The sequence below is a fragment of the Mugil cephalus genome, chromosome 1, assembly GCF_022458985.1.
Source record: "Mugil cephalus isolate CIBA_MC_2020 chromosome 1, CIBA_Mcephalus_1.1, whole genome shotgun sequence".
NCBI lineage: Eukaryota > Metazoa > Chordata > Actinopteri > Mugiliformes > Mugilidae > Mugil > Mugil cephalus.
In genome coordinates, this window is record NC_061770.1 from 49637209 (window position 1) to 49660491 (window position 23283).

The window sequence follows — 23283 nt, forward strand, 5'->3', positions numbered from 1 at the left end:
ATCAGGAAACACACTAATCAACACTGTGTTACACCTTTGTTCAGGAAAAGATGCAATTTCTGGGCTGCAATTCTTCAATCTTGACTGAGTTCAAAGTGATTCAGTCTCCATAGACCTCCACGATAAGATGTCTAACTTTGCAGCGTTCAGAGGTTAAAAGGTTACTTACTAACTGTCTATAACAACATTACCACTGATAATAATTGCTCTGTATAATCAAATATACTCCACTTTCACGGCTCCCAGGGCATGTGGACCTGTTTGGTAAATGCATCCAGTGACATCAGTGCATTTACTGTTACCAAGTAATGTTTCCTTCCTTCACATGTCCATACCATCTGTCGACTGTAAAATATATGATGTGAGGGGTCAAGGTCTCTTTTAATTTAATTACTTTACAATTGTGGAGTTTCTGGAGATGAGAAAACATGTATAAGGAGAGTGTTGGAATAACTTCCTCTGTTTTTATTTTTCCATGTGTGTTGTAGTTACCACATCAAGACAATGAACTTGCCTTTATGAGTGTTATTTATGTTGTGTCTTCACTGGTGCCTGGTTTCTCCTTGTTGAATTAAATTTCATGACTAAATAATACAAAGTAAAAAGTACATTTAGACCTCCTCCTACGCTACCTGCCGACCACCCACACATACACATCAAATTCTTCTCAATATGACAACAACAAGAATGAGAACAACAAGAACTGGGTTTTAAACGTATTGTTGTTCACTTTTAATATGAGACCAGAAACATATATTTTTTCTTAGTTTTATTTCTCAGTGTATTCATTTTCCAAGACTGCGATGATCTTAAGACTGTCCAGTGAGTTTACGTAGGTTTTCTTTAAAAAGTATTCAAGAAAGTGTTTCTTCTCTTCATCAAGTAGAAAACAGGTCATTGAAACAGGACTACAGAAAATTTGAGAAAATGAGCAAAGGGTGAATCCTGGTCAGTGACGGAAGGTAGAAAAAGGTTGGGGGAGTTGTTGTAGCCTCTGTTAGCCTCTTTGCTCACGTCCATTGTGAACGTCAGAGGTGAGAGATCTAACACAAACATTTAAGCTGCAACCCTGCACATAAACAGAGATGGAAATCCTCCTCTTCTCTGAAAATCGCCTCCTCTATCTGTCAGTAAACGTTTCCCATAAGGTCGTTATCTTAGTCCCTCACAGGAAACTGAGCAGGAAGCAAACAGACACTGAGTGTGTTTGCTGAAAGATGAAATAAAAAAGTATTACATTTGGGGTTTGCCATTACTGGCTAAAAGAACTGAAAGATGACAGAATACATTTATTCATCGTCATCATCATCGTCATCATCATCATCATCGTCGTCATCATCATCGTCATCATCGTCATCATCGTCGTCATCATCGTCATCGTCATCATCGTCATCGTCATCATCGTCGTCGTCGTCGTCATCATCGTCATCATCATCATCATCATCATCGTCATCATCATCATCGTCATCATCATCGTCATCATCATCATCATCGTCGTCGTCATCATCTTCATCCTCATCATCATCATCTGGATCAATCTTTCCGGAAAGAACATCCTCAATCCACTGCTCGAGTTCGTCAGCTGTGGGCATGTCATCCTGGTCGTCGATTTCCATCCACACGCTGTCAGCCTGCCAAGGACGGAAGCAACAAAACTGACAAAAACATCTACGCATCTAACCTAAAGGGGACTGATTTCCTGCAGCAACTTGGTCCCTTGATGACTTTGAGTTAATCAGTTTTAGCTCCATTTTGGTCTCCTCCACTACAACTGATGCTAAACCCCCGCCACCTATAATACTATTCACTTGTTAATCGCTTTGTCGTTCACATTTGTTCTCTTGCATTTTAGTTCAATTTTACGCCTGTTCACTTCACTGCTAAACTTTCTTTGTGCCTGTCATCATCAACTTGCTTTCTAAGTGTCTTTCAAGTGTCTTCATGTGTATATATCCCTTAGCTATCTGTGTTTTAAGGGTTGTTCTGCAGTATCACGTAATGTAGAAACCTTAGTGGTGAGAGAACACCACACACAGTATTGAGATGTTTTCTGATCTATTGAAAGCATATCGTTCCCTTACTAATACTCTAAACAACTATTTGGATCGTCTTTTAAGATTGCCACCTGTTCCTTTCCAACATTTTCAAGGTACAGAAAGGTTTGCTTACATCCTCCACGTCTACTACACCAATTTGAGGAGAAGTGAGGTCGATGCGGAAGGTTTTCTCCCAGTATGGAACCAGCTGAAAGTGAGAAAAGTGTTTTCTTTTTTACTCGAATGATATTGACAAAAGAAATTGTAATAATGTAATTAACAATAAATACAATTGGCCCCTGGTTGATGTGAAATGTAAGTGAGGAATACTCATACCAGGGGGAAGTTGTCTGGGTCGATCCAGATGATACTGAGGTTGGGGTTGTCTGTGTTCTCGCGTGCCACCTCCTTCAGGATTTCGAGAAATTCAAAACCATCTAGGGAATGGTTAGAAGTTCAAGTAGCAGGAAGTATTAGCTTGATATTTGACTTTGTGATTGACCTAATCACTGCATATGTCATATAAATGCTGAATAAAAAATACTTACCTGGGTCATCTTCCTCAGCAAAGGCAACAATGTGCTCTCCATCAATGTCATCCTCCTGTGAACATAGAAACAATCATAAAGAATTTCCTTCAGAATGTTTCTACTTTGGACTGACTCACAAGAGACTGAACTTTAATGGAAGAGGATTGATCATATTTTATGAATTATAGAGGGATTTCAGATCTCTTACCCAGATCTCATACATGCTGTGAGGCTCAAGCTTCCTTAGAGTGGGCCTGAAACATTAAAATAACCAAACTGTTATACTATAGGACTTTATGCAATACATTTGTTTTAAGAAACTTGTTTTATTGAGCTGTACTACACAGTTTGAGTGTTTTCTCACATCACTAATATCTCAATATGTTTACAACACAAATAAAATAGTAGATGAAATGGTCACCTGTCATGCTGCTCAATGTATTCAACAATCTCAGATTCAATGTAGGGCTTTCCTGGAATGGTGACAGGTTCCTCCATGAATGGCTCATAGAAATCAACTTCATTCAGCTTCAGTTTCAGCTTCTTGGCGATCTGAAAAAGAGAAGTGAAAATACAAAGTTAAAAGTAGCAGAGCACTTTTTAGGAAGTATTTCAGAATATGCACTACACAAAAAGCCTACAGCCAATTTAAAATGAAGTCTGCATTGTCTTGCAACTCTTAATTTGTCACTTCTGATGTTCATGCAAAAAATTCACAAGAATTCACAAGCAAAACCACACAAACGCTCCAGAAATGTATACCTTGGGGTCGAATGTGGCGAAGAATTTGACAAAGGGGTGAAACTCCTCGGCAGCGTCATCATACTCAATGAAATCTGCATGGAGAAAATGAGGAAAAACTTTATTTTCAAGTTCATAACGACAGTTCTTAGGTACATGTTTTGTTCTCTTTGGTGGCACCTGTGGCAGTAACGTCCCAGACATCAAATTGGTGCATGTGTAGCAACAATGCTAGCGCCATCTACTGTCTCTTACAGAAGGATTATGGCCAAATCTAGGCTCAGACTACAGGAGTTTTAATATCTAAATTTTGAAATCAGGCTCCCTTCAGGTAAAACTTAACAGTTAATCTTCTCTCTAATATCAAACTTGTGTGGCACACACTACAAAATTTAAGAATAATAGCGCAACTCGCACTTAGAGGAAATCACCAAGATTTTTGAGCCAGACCAGTGAGCGTTGAGTTAACCATGTTATGTGATTTTGCAGGGAAGTAGCCATAAATGGAGACTTGATTTAAATACAGATAAATAAATAAATAAATAATAGTATGGTGCATAATCCAACATTTCTACATATCTGGTGGAGGTAGAGCAGAGTGTTGTATTAATCAAATGAAAACACAAGTGAGTCTGGTGTAAGTGTGGGTCTGGGTCATCTTTATCGTGACTCCACGTGGCTCCACTCGTGGGCCATACTGCATAACTCATAAGATGGCACTGCCTGTATCTCCAGGAAAATATAGTTAGTTTGGCCAACACAGGGAAGTGGCAACACACTGACCATATTTTCTGGTCTATGCAATAAAAATTCAAACCCGTTGGTCAGGTGAAACCAAAAGATAAAGGAGCATTATAAACCTGCTGTAAAGTATAATGTTTTGCAGTGAAGAAAAATCAAATAGGAGACTGGATGATCTTCACCAAGAACTGAATTCTAACTGTGTATTCTGCGTCCGTAGCTAACATAAGTCCAGGAAACTAAAATGAGACAACACCTTGAACTTCCTCGTGTCCTTGTAGACACAATTTTCTCACTGGCTGTTCTGAAAGTACTGACGTAACCATCCAATTTATCTGGGCAGTTCCAAATGCCTGTTCATGCAGTTCAAACTATTTAACAAAAGATCTGTAAGCTGTCACATTATCAAGTCCAGATTCGTGTTTTGGTTTAGAGGGTTAAACTCTGGGGTTTATCAGCCCAAAACTCTTGTATTCTGAGCCCAGAAGAACTGCATGTGGCTTGTGATATTGTGCTGTAAACTCAAGGATTTGATTGGTTCACTGGGCCACAAGCTCAGTCATCATCTTGTTACCTCATATGACCACAGACTTAAGCAAAAATCCTCAAGATTGACACTTTAAGTAGCATCATGTAGTTAGTTTGAAGCTCTTTAGATGACGCTCTTTAACATACGAGGGGATCTCTCGCTCTTGAAATAGCCGACCAGCCTGATAACCTCGTCCATGTTGTAGAAACCCTTCAGCTCACGCTCGTTGTCAATGATCTCCACGGGATCCTCCATCACCTGAAAAAGCAAATGTGATGAATATCCAAGTGTTGCTGGGTAGAGCCATTTCCTAACACAGCAAAGACTGACACTGATTGACCTGCATGAACAACAGGTTCTTAGCACCATCCCTCATGAATCACTTACATCATAGAGGAACTCAACCAGGGTGTCGGCGGCCAGCTCTCCATCGTACTCAATGATTTCATTGTCGGCAAAGATGTAGATGCTCTCCACCTCATCGAGACCTGGTGAGAGAAAAGTGTTTTATCAGTACCACACAAGTAGAATACAAGACACCCAGCCCTAACCCCTAACCCCTAACCCCTAACACTTACTAGCAGTATTTTATTTACCTGATATGTAAAGGATAATAAGAACCGGTGTAGGCACTGGTTAAGATGAACAAGCATTTTTGTAAGAGAAGCAGATATACACGTACATACACATATTTACTTGAAAAGATCAAGCTGTTTCTAGAAGCACAACAGACCAAGAGTTGTTTTTTTTTATTTATTTATTTCATTTTTAAAGGTATTAAATGGATTGTGTACTTTATACACAAGACGTACACCAATCAGGCATAACTTTAGGACCACCTTCTTAATATTATGTATGTCTCCCTTGTGCCTCTAAAACAGTTATATCTCATCAGAGAATGGACATGGTCTTTTTGAGGGTGTTGTGTGGTGTCTGGTAACAGAATATTGTTACTGCTGGTCTTTGGGTCCTATGGGTTGAGGGGAGGAGCCTCTGTTTTAATGTTGTGGCTGATTGGTGTACTCATAGAAGCTGCCTGACTAATGAGGTGTGGTATCTTGGGTGAACACTTGAGGGCAGAGTTGCGTCATATGATTTCTAGACTTCATACACAAGCCATTTCCTAACAGTCATTTACTGTTTAACTTAACTTTAACTTAAAATCTATTCATAACTAAAATATTTTTTATGGTCATAGTCCATATTTTTTTTCTTTTCTATAATGACGCATGATCAGATTGTAGCCCTATTTAATTTGTCTTTGCTGCCTTGTTAAATGTTATACCCTTTTAGCGACTTTATGAGATGTGCTGTAGCATTTAGTAAAAACTCTTGAGACTCTGAAACACTTAACATTGAACTAAAGGAGTTTATGGTTTGGCGAGTAATGTCTCCCTCAAGCTCACCCAGCTTCTTGGCAACAGCGGGGTCCTTCTTTTCATTCACCAGGGCGAATCCAATGTCCTCATCATCAAGATCGTCCAGCACTTGGGCTGCGAGCTGAATAGAAGGATGAAGAGAAGTAGAAACAGAGAGAAGACCGGAGAGTTAAGACAAGAGGCAGAATAGTGCAACTTGTGTTCAGTGTCGTGTGCTGATTTTATTTAGCTGTTATTAATGACTCAGATCTCTGTCCACAATGGACATTTCCTAATCACAGAATGGCATTAAAAGCATTCCTCCAGTTTAATTTACACAAGTAAACCCCTGACATTTCATCTCAATTTCAAGGCCTTGAAGGCAAAAGCTCTGGACTGCTGCCTTGCACTTTCTAAATCTGAAGTGAAACTGAAGCCAACAATTGACAGCCCTCAGAGGCGGCGTGAGAGGAGGACGGACTGCAGGGTTTCCAGAAGAACAAGAGGGGCAGAACTTGAGCCAACTATGTTGAAGGGAAGAGATGCCGCGACAGGTGTGGTGGAAAGGAGAGGAGCTCACACTTGGTCAAAGTAAAGCATACATGCGCACACATACTGTAAACATACAGACTAGAGCATACTCCTTCTCTCTGATAAACTAGCTCAGTTGACCAAACTAGCTCAGTTTTTTAATTTGTTCTCACTTCACTTCATTTGCCACATCATTTGGGACTAAAAATGATGACTGAATGTGAGGTTACACTTCGTATGAAGTGAGTCAAAAGCATTATGTAGCAGCTTGCGAAGCAGTGTTGCAAAATGGATAACATTCATGAGCAAATGCCCCAAAGCACCAGCACAAATAGCTGTACACGATGTTCGCTGTGGTGTAGCATATGAGTGGCTCTTTGCAGACAGTCTCTAAAGCCATCCATTCATTTTGGACATGTTAGCGTATTACTGAAATGAGGGCCTTTTTTTTCCTTTTTGTTAGATTAAATTGTTGAACAACTGTTTGTGGTTTTTTAACCATTTCTTTCTATTTCAAAGGCTAACCTCACACAAAAATAAATGAAAAAGAACCACGAAAGACTCGATTTCTGCTAAAATCAGTTCTAGCAGCTAAGAAATACCATTGTACAGTGGCAGTAAAGTGCCATCTTTACACTTTACTTTTTGTATGGAAAAAAAAAACAAACAAAATGTAAATTGAAGTTTCAGCATTTTGTTATCTTTGTAAATGTCCTGTTTAAGGAAACTAAGCTAATGATGCGATACCTTCTGGCTTAATGTTGACAGATATGTGAGTGATATCAACTTCATCTCTTTTAGGATTGACTAATTTCCCATTCTAAATGGTCAAATGTTTCATTTAAGATATCCATTTCTCTGACTTCAGTCCCACCGATATATGATGGAAGTCAAAGGACTATAGTTTGTTTTGGCAAAAATTATCTTTGGCAAAACAAACTGAATTCCATTGACTTCAGTTTAACACAATTGGCCTTCATGTGTACTGTTTTCATTTAAACTTTGATTTGATTTGTCTCTATCAAGCACAACCATCAAAACAAACAGATATTAATTAAAATAGGCAGTTAATTGGATTTGCTTTTTTTTTTTAATAGATTTTTCATCCATTGACCTCCACTGTTAGTGTGATGGAAAGTTAAAAAGAGAAAAAAAAATTGAACCAGAAAACATGTTTTAGGGGAAGTGGCCCTTTCTAATCATTCATGATTGCATGGATGAATGAATGGAGGAGAGTGGACATGTTAGAATTTGAGTAATTGATTAGACGGAGGATTTTTCAGACTATATATTTTTACTTTTCGTTTTCGCAAATGTTACACTGGCACAGCCCAAGCTGCTGCTGCTGAAATTTGAAAGCAGTTCAGTCTTCATCGTTCTCCGATGAATGTAATTTTTCTATTTTTTTTTTTATATATATATAAACTAAACTGCAGTCAAGAAGTGGAGGAAGTGGAACAATCAACAGAGACTATAGCAGCAGAAGAATCTGTATTTCACAGCCCAGCTTTGAAAGACTTGACACAAGAGGCAGACCTTAACATACCTGAAAGATAATTGCTGCTTCGCTTGTGATCAACTGCAAGAAGAGGTAATGCTTTAGGGCAAAGCACAATAGTCACAGCGTCCAGGTTTACAACAAATCGGAGTGGCCTTCACAGGAGACAAAACAGGTCCAAACTTAAACACTGGGCTTTCACTAGCATCATTAAAGCTACATTCACATGGAATTATCATTGCCTGAGGACTTTCTGTACAAATTTAACATGTGTGAAATTTGTACAAATGTCATATTTTATACACATAATGGTCATTTGACAAAATATTATATATTTGGATCGCAAAAATAGTAGAAATATAGAAGAAAACAGGAAATAATTGTATATCACATTAAGTTTAATTTAAACAAGCTATGTTTTAGACAGTATCAGCAGTCTGTAATTAGATAAGGTCCTGGGGTAATGGTACCTGAATGTAATATGGGTTAGCACTAGCAATAATAAAAAAAAAAATTATAATTATGAAAACATATTTAGTGTAGGGCATCATTTTTTCAACCACTGCCTGTAAGCAGAAGAGTCTCAAGCTGTAGAGAGACTCTACCATTGACCAGTCTGCAATAACCGCATGGTAAAAACTGTACATAGCAGACGCATGTCATCAATGTTTTCTAACCCTAACCCTAACACAATAAGACATCAATTTGCCAGATCGATTTAAGTTGTCTGAAACTATTCCTTATACTAATACATACTTTTTCTTCTCTGTCAAAGCAGCCATATTAGCAACACTGGGGTATTAATAAGAAGGGACGTCATTGCTGTGAAGCAAAGCAGGGAGCCCCACAACTATATAAGGTCATGTAAGGAAGCTTGTCCAGGAGCACAAAAAAAGGAGGCCAAGATCTGTTACATCTAGAAATTAGTGTGGAAAGTGGAGGGGAGAAGGCGGCAGCGCTGATGAATGGAAGAAGACACCTGACACACAAGCTAACACTCATATCAATCATGCTCAACCGATTTGTCCTCACTCAAGCGTCTCTCATTTCTTTTGATTTCTCTTCTGCTCTCTCTCTCTCTGTTTCTCTCTCGCTGGATATTTTTCCAAACCCAGTGTTCTCTGACGCCCCTCTTTGCCCTTCCTCATCTGTTCCTTTGCTATTACTGGACCCATCCAGAAGTCTGACTGCATGGAGCCAAGCAAGAGGTCAGTAGTGTAATCGCTTGGCTCCGTCTCCAGATGCCCAGTCACTGTCAGCTTGTCAGGTGACCGAGGTGAAGGCAGAGCACCATGATGAGTTGTCAGAAACGTGCTCTGACTCCCCGCTGGACTTGGCTCTGGCACTAAATGATGAGTTAGGGGAGAGCAGTGGGTTCACAGTGCAGCAGGGGAGTCACATTTCTTTTAATGTAACTGTCTCCTGCTTAGTCTGCACTGCTTTATGCAGCTTAGCCTAACTACTGGGTGCTACGGGTTAACTGGATTTGAGTAACAAGTGTCTACAATATGTGAAGAGCAAGTAAAGTTTTGATGGGAGTCATAAAACTACCACTCTCTGGTTTGATCTGTCTTTGCTGCAGAGGCTGGACTTGAAGAAACACTCTGCTGGTCGTACCTCAATGGTATGGTGTCTCTGAATGCTTCTTGGATTCTCAATGATTTTTATTTTTTTTCACAAGGTATTGTGTTAATGGGGGTATTAACAAGGAGCGCCCCAAGCCACAGCAGATCAAGAAGAATCCTTTAAGAGCTGCCTCAACATTCTTCAGAGCCCATGCGAAAGGTCAGGCAAAAATTTTTCAAGACTATTTTTGTTTTGCTGCATTATGCGAAAAGGCTGGTCTCTGATAGCGTCCAGATGCAAATCTTGCTGCTTCTCTGGTTCAGTGTAAGACACTGTGGAAATTCTCAGCTCTGACTTTTTAAGTCTGTAGTGCTTCGATGACAGGTGAGTCACCAACCAACAACCAGAGTTCAACAAATAATAAAATAAAGTGTTACTGCCAATATGAAGCTAGATTAAAAACAACCAAAGCCACAATCCCAGTGAGAAGAATGTCGTAATGTAAAGTTCTTCCAAACATTTTCCATTACCTAGCAAAAAGCTGTCGTCAAAAAGACTGATGCTATGATCTTTCAGGAGTTCCATCACAATCCACTGAACACGCCAGTAAAATGTTACAAATTTCACCTGATACGTAGAAAGTTTAAGAAAAAAAATGTTAAGTGAGAGTGTTTCAAAGCAAACGTAAAAAGAAAAACAAAAAAAACAAACTGTTCCATTTGACAAAACTATTTGCTACTTTTATTTTAAGGTCACTCACTCAAAAATGTAACCTTCAAAATAAGTTGATTTCTATGATTAAACCAGCAAAACCACAATCCACTTCATTTCTTTCCTTTTTATTCACATACAAATGATAAGGCCGGACATTAATTTGCACACTATACATCTGTACGTGCAAAACAAGTAATCTCCCCACAAGCCATCATAAATTCACTACCATTACTGAGACTACCACACTACCACTTACTGTAAACTGGTCACACCCTACACATGAGGAATTACTTCTTTTGTTTGTACTGCTTTGGCTAATGAACAACAGAGGTAGGAATGAATTGAATAACTATTATTTCTTCATAGACTGAACTAATCATTGCCTGACTGGTACACATGCTACTTATGAAGCCTGAAAATATGAAAATGTTGAACCTTGAGATCTTTTAGAATGTATTTCGATAGAGACGTGGGAGGTCATTGGAGACCGTATATATGAACCATTCCAGGAAAAATACACCATTCGACGTAAGCCCTGTTTGGATTCATTTATTAAACTGTGCACCCATTCACCTCCTCTAGAATCAGTTCATGAAAAGGCCTGAATGAACCATAGATTCAGAAGACCTTGCTGTACTGTTCCCTTTGGTGTAAATCTGAGCTTTTGACCACACTTCTGTTTGTGCTTTGTTATGCGGAAAAAAAAAAATTCTGTTAGTTGTCATTTCTTAGAAGGTGTGCTAATCTTTGCACCCTAAGAAACCTCACAGAAAGCTGTTTTGTTACAGGATGATTAAGTAGAACTCAAAAATGGGGGTCTGGTTGGTTTGCTTACACCAAATGTTGACCCACAAATCATTGGAGATTTTTGATTGATAAATGAGAAGCACTGATTTGAATTGTCTTTCTGGGTTTGCAGAAATGTACAGGCCCCTATAATCTCCAACTATAGAAAGTATTTTTTTTTTTTTGGAAAGAGTCCATTTTAACCCAAACCCTGATCTTCTCCTAAACCAAACCATGCTTCTAGTGCCTCAACCAAACCCAAGTCCAACTTCCAACTCCAACACTCTTGAAAATGATTTACTCAAACCTTAAAAATACTTGTCACTAAAAATCAAACTTTGTTTGTATGTTCTTCCATATAGAGCTACTGTACAATCTGGTAAAAGCATTCAAGAAACCCAAACTCTACACTATACTGGAGTATAATGGTAAATAGGTAATGTTATGCACATGTGTAGATCATGTACCAAATGAGAAAGTCAAGTCACACTGGAATCTTTTCGAAATGTTCTTAAATTTCTGATCTGCCACCTCCAAAAAATAATAAAGGAACATTAAAAAGCAGGAGGGTTTTCCATCTCCTAGAAAAAGCAAGTGTCCTGGGATCTGGGTAAAATTAGACGTTTGGCTCAGCCACATGCTAAATTAGTAATGGCTGCTGTAACACATCAGGACGTTCTACACCAGGCTGTTAGATAACACTGCGACTGGGTGCTCATGAAAGATTCAGACACAACAGCGAATAAAACACACACTCTCACTCGCCACTGGCGAGTTTAACTGCATTTTCTGGAAGGAGACAGAGCTCATGCGTTTTGGAAGGTGTCTTTTCAGTTACTGTAAACCTAAAAAGAAATCTTTTTCTGATTTTTTATTTTGTTTTTAACTTTCCTAATCTGAGATTATATTTTCAGAGCATGGTCTCGTCGGAGATACATTACAACACATAAAAAAAGAAGTTTTTTATAAAGCTCACAGGCACACAAGCTGATTCACTACAACAAACTGTGAGGGCAGAAGTGTCTGGGACCATCTGTGAATGACTCACTTTGACAGCAATACATCACTAACATGTCACATAGCAGCCTTTGCTAATGAACTCGGGACCACTCGCTTGCATTTGTCAAGCAGCTTTTGTTAAGATGCATGAAAGCCTGCAGGTGTTAGAAAAAAAAAAAGGTTTCCAAGGACAAGCAGCAGTGTTATTTGAGTGAAGTGATTTAGATTTGATGGGTCAGGGTCTTCCATAATAAAGACCCACAGAAGAAAACCACAGATGCTAATAATAAAGTGCTGCTGTTTCAGTTTTAGCATCTTTTGATTGTGCAGGCTGGTTTATTGTGAAGGTATATAGATTACTGGTGGATTTAAGCCACTGACCAACTTATTAACATCTTTGTGTTTCTATGTTCTCGTTACGACAAGACACAATGTCTTCCCAGTGAAAATGGGCTAAGGAGCAGCTCTGTGCTATAGGATAGTTGGAAGACAAAGGAACAATTGTAGTAATGTAAAGTAAATGGGGTGAGTACCAAGAATGTGTGTGCAGTCCATACACATTATTGTACTTGCCATTGTTTTACACAGGTTTTGTAAAAACATTATATCACAGTGCTAGTCTGTTAGTCGTGTAACTTAATCCAAACATTGCTTAGTTTGTTCAGGTTTCTTATAGATCATTATTTGTTTTTCATTTTCGCTTCATAACTTTTGGGTATTTCATTTAATCCCCGAAAGATTACAGAACCAGCTGCGATGTGGACACAGGTGCTCAGAGGCGTTCCTATCGTCCTCGGGGACAACCCCACAAACTTCATGGAGTAGTGGTAAGCTCCTGGTGACAAATCAGCTTACAATATAAAGAGATGTCAAGAGACATGTACAGAGATTGTACATTTGTGTGGAGGTTGCACGTGATTTAGATTTTTTTTTTTTATGTATTTACCTCCTTAATCTCATGGGACATCCCTGTTTTTTTCTTGTTACGCACCCACAAACAACACAGATGTACACAACACACACAGTCAAAAGAGACACATCCAACACCCACACACATAATTGTTTCAGTGATTTGAGATTACCTTTTTCAGACTGTCATTGCCATTGGAGCATAGAGGTATTACCAGTAACTAGTTATGCACAAGTTTTATCTAATGATTTTTAGTCCAAACTATGAATAAACATAATCTTGCTAAACTTAAAGTTCCAAGTTAGTACAGCTCCACATCCTTAGTTTTACCTTGTGTGAAAACTAAAGTGGTAGGTGCGAGTAAAGTCAACTGTTGTTATATGGACAACAGGTTAATTTCTTCTGTGTCTCTATGGCTCAGCTTCTGTTGTCCTAAAATACAGAGTCATTGTTTGTCTGAAGAACTACAAGCTGCTTCAGCTCGAATTTCTTTGCATGAATGCATTTTGCAAACCAAAGCTATGTGTCCTTCAGCCGTTTAATTTTTTTCACGTTTATTAGGATTTATTGTTGGGCTCAGTTTCTGCCAGACTGAAGATGTGCTGCACACCTTCTTCAAGATCCCAAAGACATATTAGAACATATCTTCCTAAAGTCCCCATGCACCAAGGGGGGCAGGTGACCATTGAGTGAGAAAATGTTTGGCCATAAACGTAATAGGCAATGTTGAATAAGCAGTTTTCTCAAAATGTTTGCACCACTGGCATGTAATTCTTGACCAGTGGCTGAGTATATTTCCCCAAGTTTTACTAAAAAACAGTCTCTGGGGCAGATTATATTGGGTAAATTTATTTATTTATTTTTTTAAAAGTCCAGTGTATCTACACCCATTCCCAGAGACATGACTGATGCTAAATAAATGTCTAAATGTCATCAGCGTATGTCAACTTAATCTGTTTACAGTACACTTCATGTGCGGAGAGGGGCATGGTTCTACTACGATTAAACTCTAATAATATGTCACTTGAAATGCCTCAGAAAAAGACGGATAAGTTCACGCCTGGTAGGGTTTCACTTCAATCAAGTTGAGCAGTGCAGTTCATCATATTCACTGGACAAAAAGCCTCTCCTGAATAGACAAAAAAACCCAGTATCCAAGTATCATATTGTACTGTATATCGTCAGGTCATATGCATTACTTACCATAGAGATGCACAGTCATGCCTGTGAATAATATGGGCTTCTATTTCAAAAGGCAGAAATTATGTTTGGATGAGTGAATGTGAGTCAAATATGTATAGTTTACAGCTGGGAAGCTCTAAATAAACTCATCTCTATTATTAATCCAAAAATAACAAACGACAGGTGGCTTTTGACATGGAATAAAAAAGGCCGGCCAGATCGCCAGTCTGGCTGGCGAACACATTTAACACTGATGAGGTGTCACCAGAGAAGGACACTTTATCCAAACATAACTCCTGCCGTGTTTAATGACATCACATCTGACAAACTAGTTCTTAATTTAGTGCCTCTTTCACAGCGCTAATTGGGGGGTCGAGGAAAGAGGGTAAGAGGAGAACCACCGGGGAGCCATGTGGCACTCACACAACGGAGCAAAGTGACTCAGAATTTGCGAAACAAGCTCAAAGATCCTCTTCTGAATGGCGTTTCGGTGTCGGCAACTTAACGCTGGTTGCGTGGGAAACTCTTTAAAATGCAGGCAGACAGACAGGCTGGAAAAAATCAAGTGGCCGCGAGATTAAATCATCTGAGGTTCATGGGGTAAAGGGTGCCATAGGGACTTGTGGTAATGACATCAGACTTATACATTCTGCATGTGGGGTGTCAGTGTCTGTTACTTAAAATCAGGGTCAGTTATAGTCGGCGGGCTGCCTGTCAGGTTCACAGGTTGTTGTGTGGGGAGGTCATATTTATACTGAAACAGACTTAGAGTAATTACACTGTGTCCACTGAAAATTAGGGAACAAGCTTAGTTTTCCTCTGCTTACCCCAGAATAAGCAAGATTTAAAACACTCAGATTGGTTAAGTAGAAATAGTTATCTCAATAAGGGTGTAAGTTAAACGTGCATTTGATTAATGTAAACGCGATGTAGGGTTATAGCAATTTCAAAGTCTATTAAAAATAAACAAAGACAATTTTAAAACAATAAAGGTATTGTCCGTTCTACACTGTCACTTTATATGCAGAATAAGTAGCCTAGCCTCAATTCCAGACTCAATCCTTGTTAGAATATGGGTCTGGTGACTTTCTGCTGTAAAAAAAAAAAAAATGCGGGCAGGAAAGCTTGTGTGGCTTCCAGGCTGCCGTAGAAATAGGTATATCCTAAACCTCATCCATTAGTTGCTGGTAGGTGTTCCAAGCTGCTTGCCTAGGTAACCGTCTTGTATATTTTCCACCAAAAATGTTTCCAAGTGAAACAAGCAGAACATGAAAATATTGCTGCTCCATGTACAGATCTCTGTTTGATATCAAGTTACCACTGACAAGAAGAGATTTACGAGAGAGGGTTAAAATATTAAAAGCTGAGAAATATTGAAAATATACAAAATCATAAAAATACATTTTTATAGCAGCAGCGGTAAAATGTAAAACGTTCTTTATGACAGCGGAGACGTTGCCTGTCCAGGAGACGTCACCCTCTTTCTCCAGCACCTTGGTGGAAGGAACCAAAATCATGTTTCCATATGTTTCCGTATGTCTCTCTCCATCAATGCCACCCTCAATGAGAAATTGAATTTGAAATTCATGGTGCTGGCTGAAGACGGAGGGCTCCAGCAGTGAGTTTGAATAACGGTAACCACAGCGACCATCTGACCTTTTCCTAGATCTCTGTGAAGTCGATGGGAGAACATTAGGCAGAAGCAATAATCAACCCATATCCTGAATCTCATGACAGTATGTTTTAACTTTTTTCTACCTACAGTATGTCGGCTCTTTTATGCAGCCCAGGAAAAAACACTGTTTTTTACTTTACTGCTTCTCTTACAGGAATGCTGTAACTCCAACTGTTTGTGTTTGTGCCAGGCACATGGTTTAGAAATACAACAATCACTGTTCCAGCCACCTGGAAATCATGACCACTCGTACAAGGATGGTGAAACATCCCCAGAGCCTTGTTGTCATTCGGAAAATACCTCTGAAGTGCAGAACACAGCTTCCACAAAGTTGTTTAATGTAAAGCTAAACTCCAGCAGAGTTCATACCTAAAAACACTTGATATTTACAGTATGCCCTTTTCAGTTTACATCACCACCAAACCATTATTTGCTGATTTGTTTTGTTTTTTTGTTTTTTTTTTTACATTAAGCAAATAATTTATTTTAATGTTTCTTCCTCATGTTTATTTGCATTTAAGCTCATCATTGAGGACAAGCCATATTCACAGAGATGTTTATTGGTTAAAAAATTACATCAAAAAATAAATAGAAAGCTGAGTGATGTGTGATCATTTAAACAGATCAAGCGTTATGAAGAAGAATATCTCAGTTACTTCAAATGTACTGTATATGGCTACTTTATTAAAATCAGAGTTTCAGGTTCTTATACTGTGACTTTTTCTCCATTGGTTGCAGATTTCTAAGGGGTAAAATGATCTCAAATGTCTAACTATAATCTTTGATGATTGCACCTTATCATTTATCCTCCTTATGTACAGTATATACTGTATATTTACTTCTATTTGTAATCCTTGTACATCTGTACATATGCAAATCTTGTATATTTTTGCTTATACTACTATACTATACTAAATATCAAATACATTTTGATATTTTGATATTACATCACACATTTCTTATCTATCTTTCTTCCATTTCTCTTTTTACCAGTGGCTATCAAGAATTTATTTATTTTTTTGTTTGCAACTCTGACCAAATTGTGGTTCAATAAACTCTAAGTCTAAGACTAAATCTAAGTATATACATACAGTATATGTGTGTGTATGTGTGTGTTGAAAGGGGAGAGCGGTGGTGTTTTGGTAAAGAAGGAGAGCCGTGTTGGATGAGTATGTGCACAGTTTGTAGCGTGCCAAACTGAGAGAGAGGACGAATACACAGACAATGGAAATAGAGTTGAATCAGTACCAGGGTACATACAGTATTTCAGAATTTTATATTCAAATGTGTTTTAACCAGAGTAACCCTGACTCATTTAGTCACTGCGTTCGGAATATTCATGTAAGTCTTTCCATGGCCTCTGTGTTTTGGTCTCCATCATAATAAACAAATGTTCATAGCTTAAGTGCTGCAGCTGCGGGGGCTGATCATGACGGTCAAATCCACCCTGTCTGATGAATTTGCATCCACTTCACCAAACGAATTGCTGTTGCACATCTGCAATTACCCTCTGAAATGATATGTGGAAGTGAATGATTGCACACGGGAGTTACATTAAAACCTGTTGCCAAGCTCAGCTCGTAGTCAAATAGTCGCTTTTTTATCACCACCATATCAACACGTTGAAGGGGAACACACAGATTCCTGTTGCCACTCACATCTCCATTTAAATCTGATAACGTGCTGTATATACAGCTAGCGCAAGCGTGCAAAGTCAAGCAAATATACTGCCTTTATGTGTAAAGCTGCAAATCCAAATTTTTTACAAAGGGGTGCTTCTCAGATTGGTCCGCCTGAGTTGGTAAGTCGTTTTTCTGCCCTCAACTCCTACTAGAATGTGACTCTTGAAAAATATTAATAGTATTTCAGTGTGGGGCGAAATTGTGTACTTCTATAACCAGTCAGAGTCCCAAATTCAGCTGGATAGCGCTCAGACGATATGTATGACTACGTTGCTGGTACTATTTTTTTCCATCACTGTATAAACCTGCTCAAACAATTTGCTTGTTGAGACAGATCTTTGCCGGAGAATAAGCAGTTCCCAATGAAGTGAATACAGAGAAATGATCATGGACGCAACAAAACAAGAAAAAAATGTGTGTTTCTTTAACTTGTTTCCTTAGGCTCTATTAACAGCTACACATTAATAGCTGTTTCAAGAATTTGTGCGACAATAAAGAGGTGTGATTCATTTAAAAAGCCAATTTTAATCATAAAATTTACTTGGAAGAGATGGACATGTGACTTGTGCCAAACAAATTTGTAACATTTGCCAAGTTTGGGTTACTTATCTGTCATGGTATTGTGCATATGAAAACAACTCAACAACCTGTGCACGAAAAGTCTTTCCTGAGTTGTTGTTTCATTAAACCTAATTGAAACAAGTGAGTTAGACAAACCATTCAGCTCCACACAGCTGTCATTAGACCAAAACCGTTTAAGTACCAGGCTATTTGACGCATTTTGGAGCCAGCAAGTAGCTATTTAAGTGGCCAATAAATCACATTGTAATCAGATTAACAGAACATGGACAAAAACAGACAAAACATCATCGCTGTCCACAATCATTCATTACAAAGCTCGTTTCCCAAACAACCAATAGTGACACTAAGTGATACTGCATAGACTCCTTTGATTGAGTATTGCGGAGCCGTTGCACCATTTTGGCCACTACAGAGGAGTCCGAGGTGTCACTTACTGTGCAAGCCACAGCTGTGGGGATTATTTTTCATAGACTAAAATGAGTCCAACTGTGGTCAAAGGTGACATGCTGGACATACTTCCAGAGCGATAGGGTAACTCTTTCCAGTACACAAGACTTTTTCATTGAAAATGCTGAGTTTGTTTGTGTAACAGTGTCCCTAACTTTGGCATGTTTGACCAAGGGTGACCAAGGGTTTGGAGCCTGTACTTCAAGACTTTGAAATTTGACATGCTTTCCTGTCACCAGGTTACAGGTCAACATTTGTATCTTCTTTGCAGCACACAAAGACATCACACAATGGTAGCATAACCTAGCAATTTTAAATTAACTGTGCTTCTTGGGCACAATGGTGTCCACCCATATTGTCAACAAAATCAAGTCTTGCAACTTGGAGAATACAGGAGAATATGGAGAATATTTCAACAGCTTGGTTTATGCTTGAACTCTGATTCAATATTGTTCTGGCTTAAGGATTTATACTTGTATGCTGTAGTGTCTGCATAACTCTGTGATTTTTCTATCAAAATGCTAGTCTTTGTTTTTTCCATTCCGCTGTCTGCTGAGTTTATTTTGGATAACTTCTGTTATTTCAGGCAGTGGCAACTGGTACTAAAAAAAATAAAATCACTGCTATACAGGAAAGAAGGAAGATGTTGGAGGACCTGGTGTTTAAAACCACTGAATCAACGCTTAGGGCGAGATGTTTGTGCTTGTCCAGCCACAGAGAGGCCTGGTTGGAGAAATGCATATTGAACCATGATTTGTCGTTTCATTTCTGGAGAGGTTCATGTCATAGCTACGTCATATACAGAAGATATGTTGGGTTATAGGTCTAACACAGTTAGTTAAGTTTTACTCCAGTTATACACGGGGTGTATACTAAAATCTAGAATGCTTGCTGCACCAACATCATGAGCGACCATATTCAGGCAGAAAAATGGCAAAAAAGAGAAAGAATCCTTAACCATCATCCTTAGTCAATGGTCTCATGTGGCATTTCCTATCATATACTGGCATCATGTTTTCATAAAACCAAAGGTTTGGTACTTTGTCTCAAAGAAATAAAAAACACACAGACAGAAGACAGATCTGGTTAATAGATTACTATGGCCAAAGGTAATTAAGATATGAGTCCCTGAATTCTGCGTCTTAATAATTGATGCTTTCACATTCGTAGGTGCTAATGACCAGCTATTTTAAGCATACCCTCTGAGCACCTCAAGTGCCCTTTCCTGATTGGTTGAATGGTCACAAGCGTCAGGAAATCAGTAATTGAGTAATAGTCCTGCGGGGACATGCTCGTGTAAGCATCTTTTTTTACAAGCCAAGATGCACCACTTGGCAGGACAGATAGGAAATTGATCAGATCTAGTGACTTGGGTGTGTAAATGATGGCTTAGGACTACAGCCTACACCCACAGCGCTATGCAGTAATACAAAACAGAACAGTGAGAGAGCTGTGGGAGCCGTAGTTGATGTGAAATATGGCCCTAAACTCTATGTTTGTCCCACGAGGGCCTTTAGCCTCTTGCTAAGCATGCAGTGCTGTCTCAGGCTATTTACAGAGGTGACTTATGCAGGCTAGTGTAAGGGACACTGTGCGTGTGTAAGAAGACACTGCTGCTCTGACAGGCTCAGGGTTGCTGTGGTGAATACACTACCTGACAGCAGGCCCCAGGTGCATCCACTGTGGGCTGGTCAAGAGTGCTTTAGATTTATTTATCCAATAAGAGTCCCCAGTACACACATGCTCTCTTTCTACTATCAGCTAAGAGTAAGAGCCTGAACAGCTACTTAAGAAGCAAAGACTAATTTACTTGCTAATTTCGATTGCTAACATTTAATTGCTGACATCTTTCCTGCAGAAATACATGAATATCGACCTAGTTGTTTAAAAAAGCTCTGTTTATAAGATATAAGAGATGTCTGATCTATTTATGCACTTACTACTATATTATTTCTACAGTGACTCTAAGCTTTTGATTTGACAACAAATGTGACTGGTGATAAGACCATTTAAGTTGAGTATACATCTGTGGTGTGTATGGTACCTTTGGACGTATGGTGAAAGTTCACAGTGCTTAATGTAGACTTACATGGGTTAGCATGGATTGGCTGTATTCAGAGACACAGTGACCCTTTTCCAGATCCCACAATTCAGTGGAAACCAAGAACCTCATGAATATAACAGGATATTAGATCCTTCTTGTTGTTTGGTGCATTGTTGGTGTTTAACATTTAGTATAACATAACTATAGAAAATGGGCTCATATGACTAGCATGGGGGCTTATGTACAATTCTTGGTCTCTAGGTCTCCCAAACAGTCAGCTGATCAAGAGTAAATGTGTTGGAATGGTAAGATTAAATGAATTGTATATGGGAGAATAAAGTGCACTGAAAGCATTCAAAGTCATCTTTATGAACGCAATTTTAAGAAATTTGTTGTGACAAAATGTAAATTTTGTGAAGTGGTTGTGATTCACAGATAATCTGGTTTAAAAAGAATTAGTCATCAAGTGATTGAACATCTTAAACCATCGCACATGCATCCCGGTGTATCGTTCCATATCAGTACTTCCTTCCACCCTGTTTCTCCAGTCCCCACATTCACCAATCTGCCTTTTTCCTGTCAGCATCTATTCAGTCATACTTGGCAGCTTTCCACACCTGAAACGATCTGGAATCTCTCAAGCTGACATCACTGAATAATCGGCACCTGTTGTCTTTGTCTTCCTGCTCACCTGTCAACTGACTAATCCCGCTCATTTAAAATCTTAAATGCAAAAACCACAAGTGCTTCGAGGAATTTCCATCTGGAGCCACATACTCCATGTGTCCTGACCCTTCTTATCCATGCTCCACATAATCATCCAGTAACATGCTTTGGCGGAGACCCACCTCCAAAGCCAGCTCCTCTATCTGAAACTGCTTCATGGCACTGCGATTCCCATCCACATTTTTGTGGTAGTAGATCACCATCACATCATATTTCTTCATGATGGACTTGTAGTTCTTGGCCGTGAGAGTATGGACGCGATCTTTGCCATCGTACTCGGGGACCTCCAAGCCCTTCTCCCCCCAGGACAAGGTCCCCAAAGAGAGGAAGACCCCTAAAAACACCCAGCCCCACTTCATGGCTATTGTCACCAGGTGGTTGCAAGAACACCTCTTCTCAAAGCCTGTTGATAGTGGGGTACAATACACTCAAGAGGTTTAACGTAGTTCCTAACGCAAGTTGGTGTCAAGCAGGGAGAGTTAGGAACAGTCCGCTTCCTGTCCCCACTGGCTAGAGAAGAGCCGGTCTAACCTTGTCACCCTCTCTTTAAAAAAGAGATACACGTGGTTTTGCTGACGCCAATGGCCAAGGAAAAGGGGGTGGGACCTTTCTGGGAGGTGCAAAACTAGGAGGTACAACACTGACCCTGCTCTTCCACATGTCATGGGGCTGCCAAAAAAGTCAGAATGAGAGTGGTGGGGGTGGAGGTGGACTCCCTAGTAGTGGTCAGAAAATTGCCAAATGGGTGGTAACATGGGAGGAGTCATGCTTAGGCCACCCAGCCACCTGTTTGAAGCCATGGCTATGAAAAGGGGCGATGTTTGTGCTGGGTGTTTGGAGGGCTACAGATACTAGCTCAGTGTCTTGGAGGACCAAAGGTATGGACGGATGTATGAGTAGAGCGGGTAGAAAAAGGAGCTCCAAGATGCCATTGCCATATTAAGTTTTGCAGGGGAGCCAGTCTCTTGCTAAAAATAATAACAACACTGGACAAGATGGCATCCAAGGAGTCCACGTACAGGGTCAAAGGGTAGATGTGCTCTGACTGATGGGGAGAAAAGGAGACACAGTCTTGCACACACTTGCTTATCTTCACATTTAAAGCAAATGATGACATTTTGTCTGACTTGTGGTAAATCTGCATAAAATTATAATTGTTTTTGAATTGAGGGCAATTTATTTAAAATAATATATGAATAAGCACTGATGCCTCCCAGCAAGAAGGTCTAGGTGCGAGTTTGATTCTGGCCTTTCTGGGTGGATTTTGCATGTTCTCCCTGTGTCCATGTGGGTTTTCTCTGGGTACTCTGGTTTCCTAACACCCTCTAAAGACATGCGTTTAAGGTTAACTAGCAATTCTAAATTGTGTGTGAGTGAGTGTGAATGGTTGTTTGTGTTTGTGTTAGCCCTGCCTGGACTGGCAACCTGTCCAGTATGTACCCCGACCCTAGTGAGGGTAAGTGGTTGTACAAGATAAGATGAGATAAGAGGGCAGCAATGTATTTGATGATGCCCAAAAATGCATCCTGGGATGCCATGAGAGATCAAGCTGGGTAAGCGTATGTCTGTTAATTGGACTGTACATGGTCAGGTCGTATTTTGAAGCAGCAACAAATGACACAAGAACAGAAGTACAGACAAGACACTTTTAAAAACGCCCACAGCAAGTGTTGGCAGCAACACAGTGGTGACTCCCTGTGGCCACCCCAGCCGTGTCTTGCACCTTCTCAGGTGCAGCTGGTTATGATGTACCACCAGCAGCCACTTGTATTGCAAGTCCAGTGCAGGTGCAGAGGAGCGTGTCAGTCATTTTATGTTGTTTTTATTGTTTTAAAATGGTACGTTAAAGTCTCATATCAATAAATATATTGCTTGTTTAGGTCAATTCTTCAACCCAAAATCCTCTTACTATATTGTTGTGGCTGTTGTTTCGGCCACCTTTTATGACTTGTGCCCTCTTTGAAATGACTGTAACATTCCACAATGGTTCAGTTTGTCTGGGAGTA

General features: G+C 39.5%; 1 protein-coding gene across 2 annotated transcripts; it reads right to left on the reverse strand.

Moving 5' to 3' along the window:
• Window positions 1-704: 704 nt before the first annotated feature.
• On the reverse strand, window positions 705-21822 carry casq1b (calsequestrin 1b). 2 transcript variants are annotated; one of them, XM_047605442.1, is made up of 12 exons: window positions 21400-21822; window positions 8013-8045; window positions 5984-6077; window positions 4965-5065; window positions 4724-4835; window positions 3329-3402; window positions 2988-3118; window positions 2775-2820; window positions 2585-2639; window positions 2373-2473; window positions 2170-2244; window positions 705-1631 (listed from the first exon to the last, which is right to left on the reverse strand). In XM_047605442.1, the coding sequence occupies exons 1-12, from the start codon at window positions 21634-21636 to the stop codon at window positions 1290-1292; spliced, it is 1401 nt and encodes a 466-aa protein (XP_047461398.1). In that variant the 5' UTR covers window positions 21637-21822; the 3' UTR covers window positions 705-1289. The 2 variants fall into 2 exon arrangements, with proteins under 2 accessions (XP_047461398.1, XP_047461407.1); XM_047605451.1 differs by lacking the exon at window positions 8013-8045 and having other exon boundaries at window positions 21400-21820.
• Between the last annotated feature and the right edge of the window lie 1461 nt (window positions 21823-23283).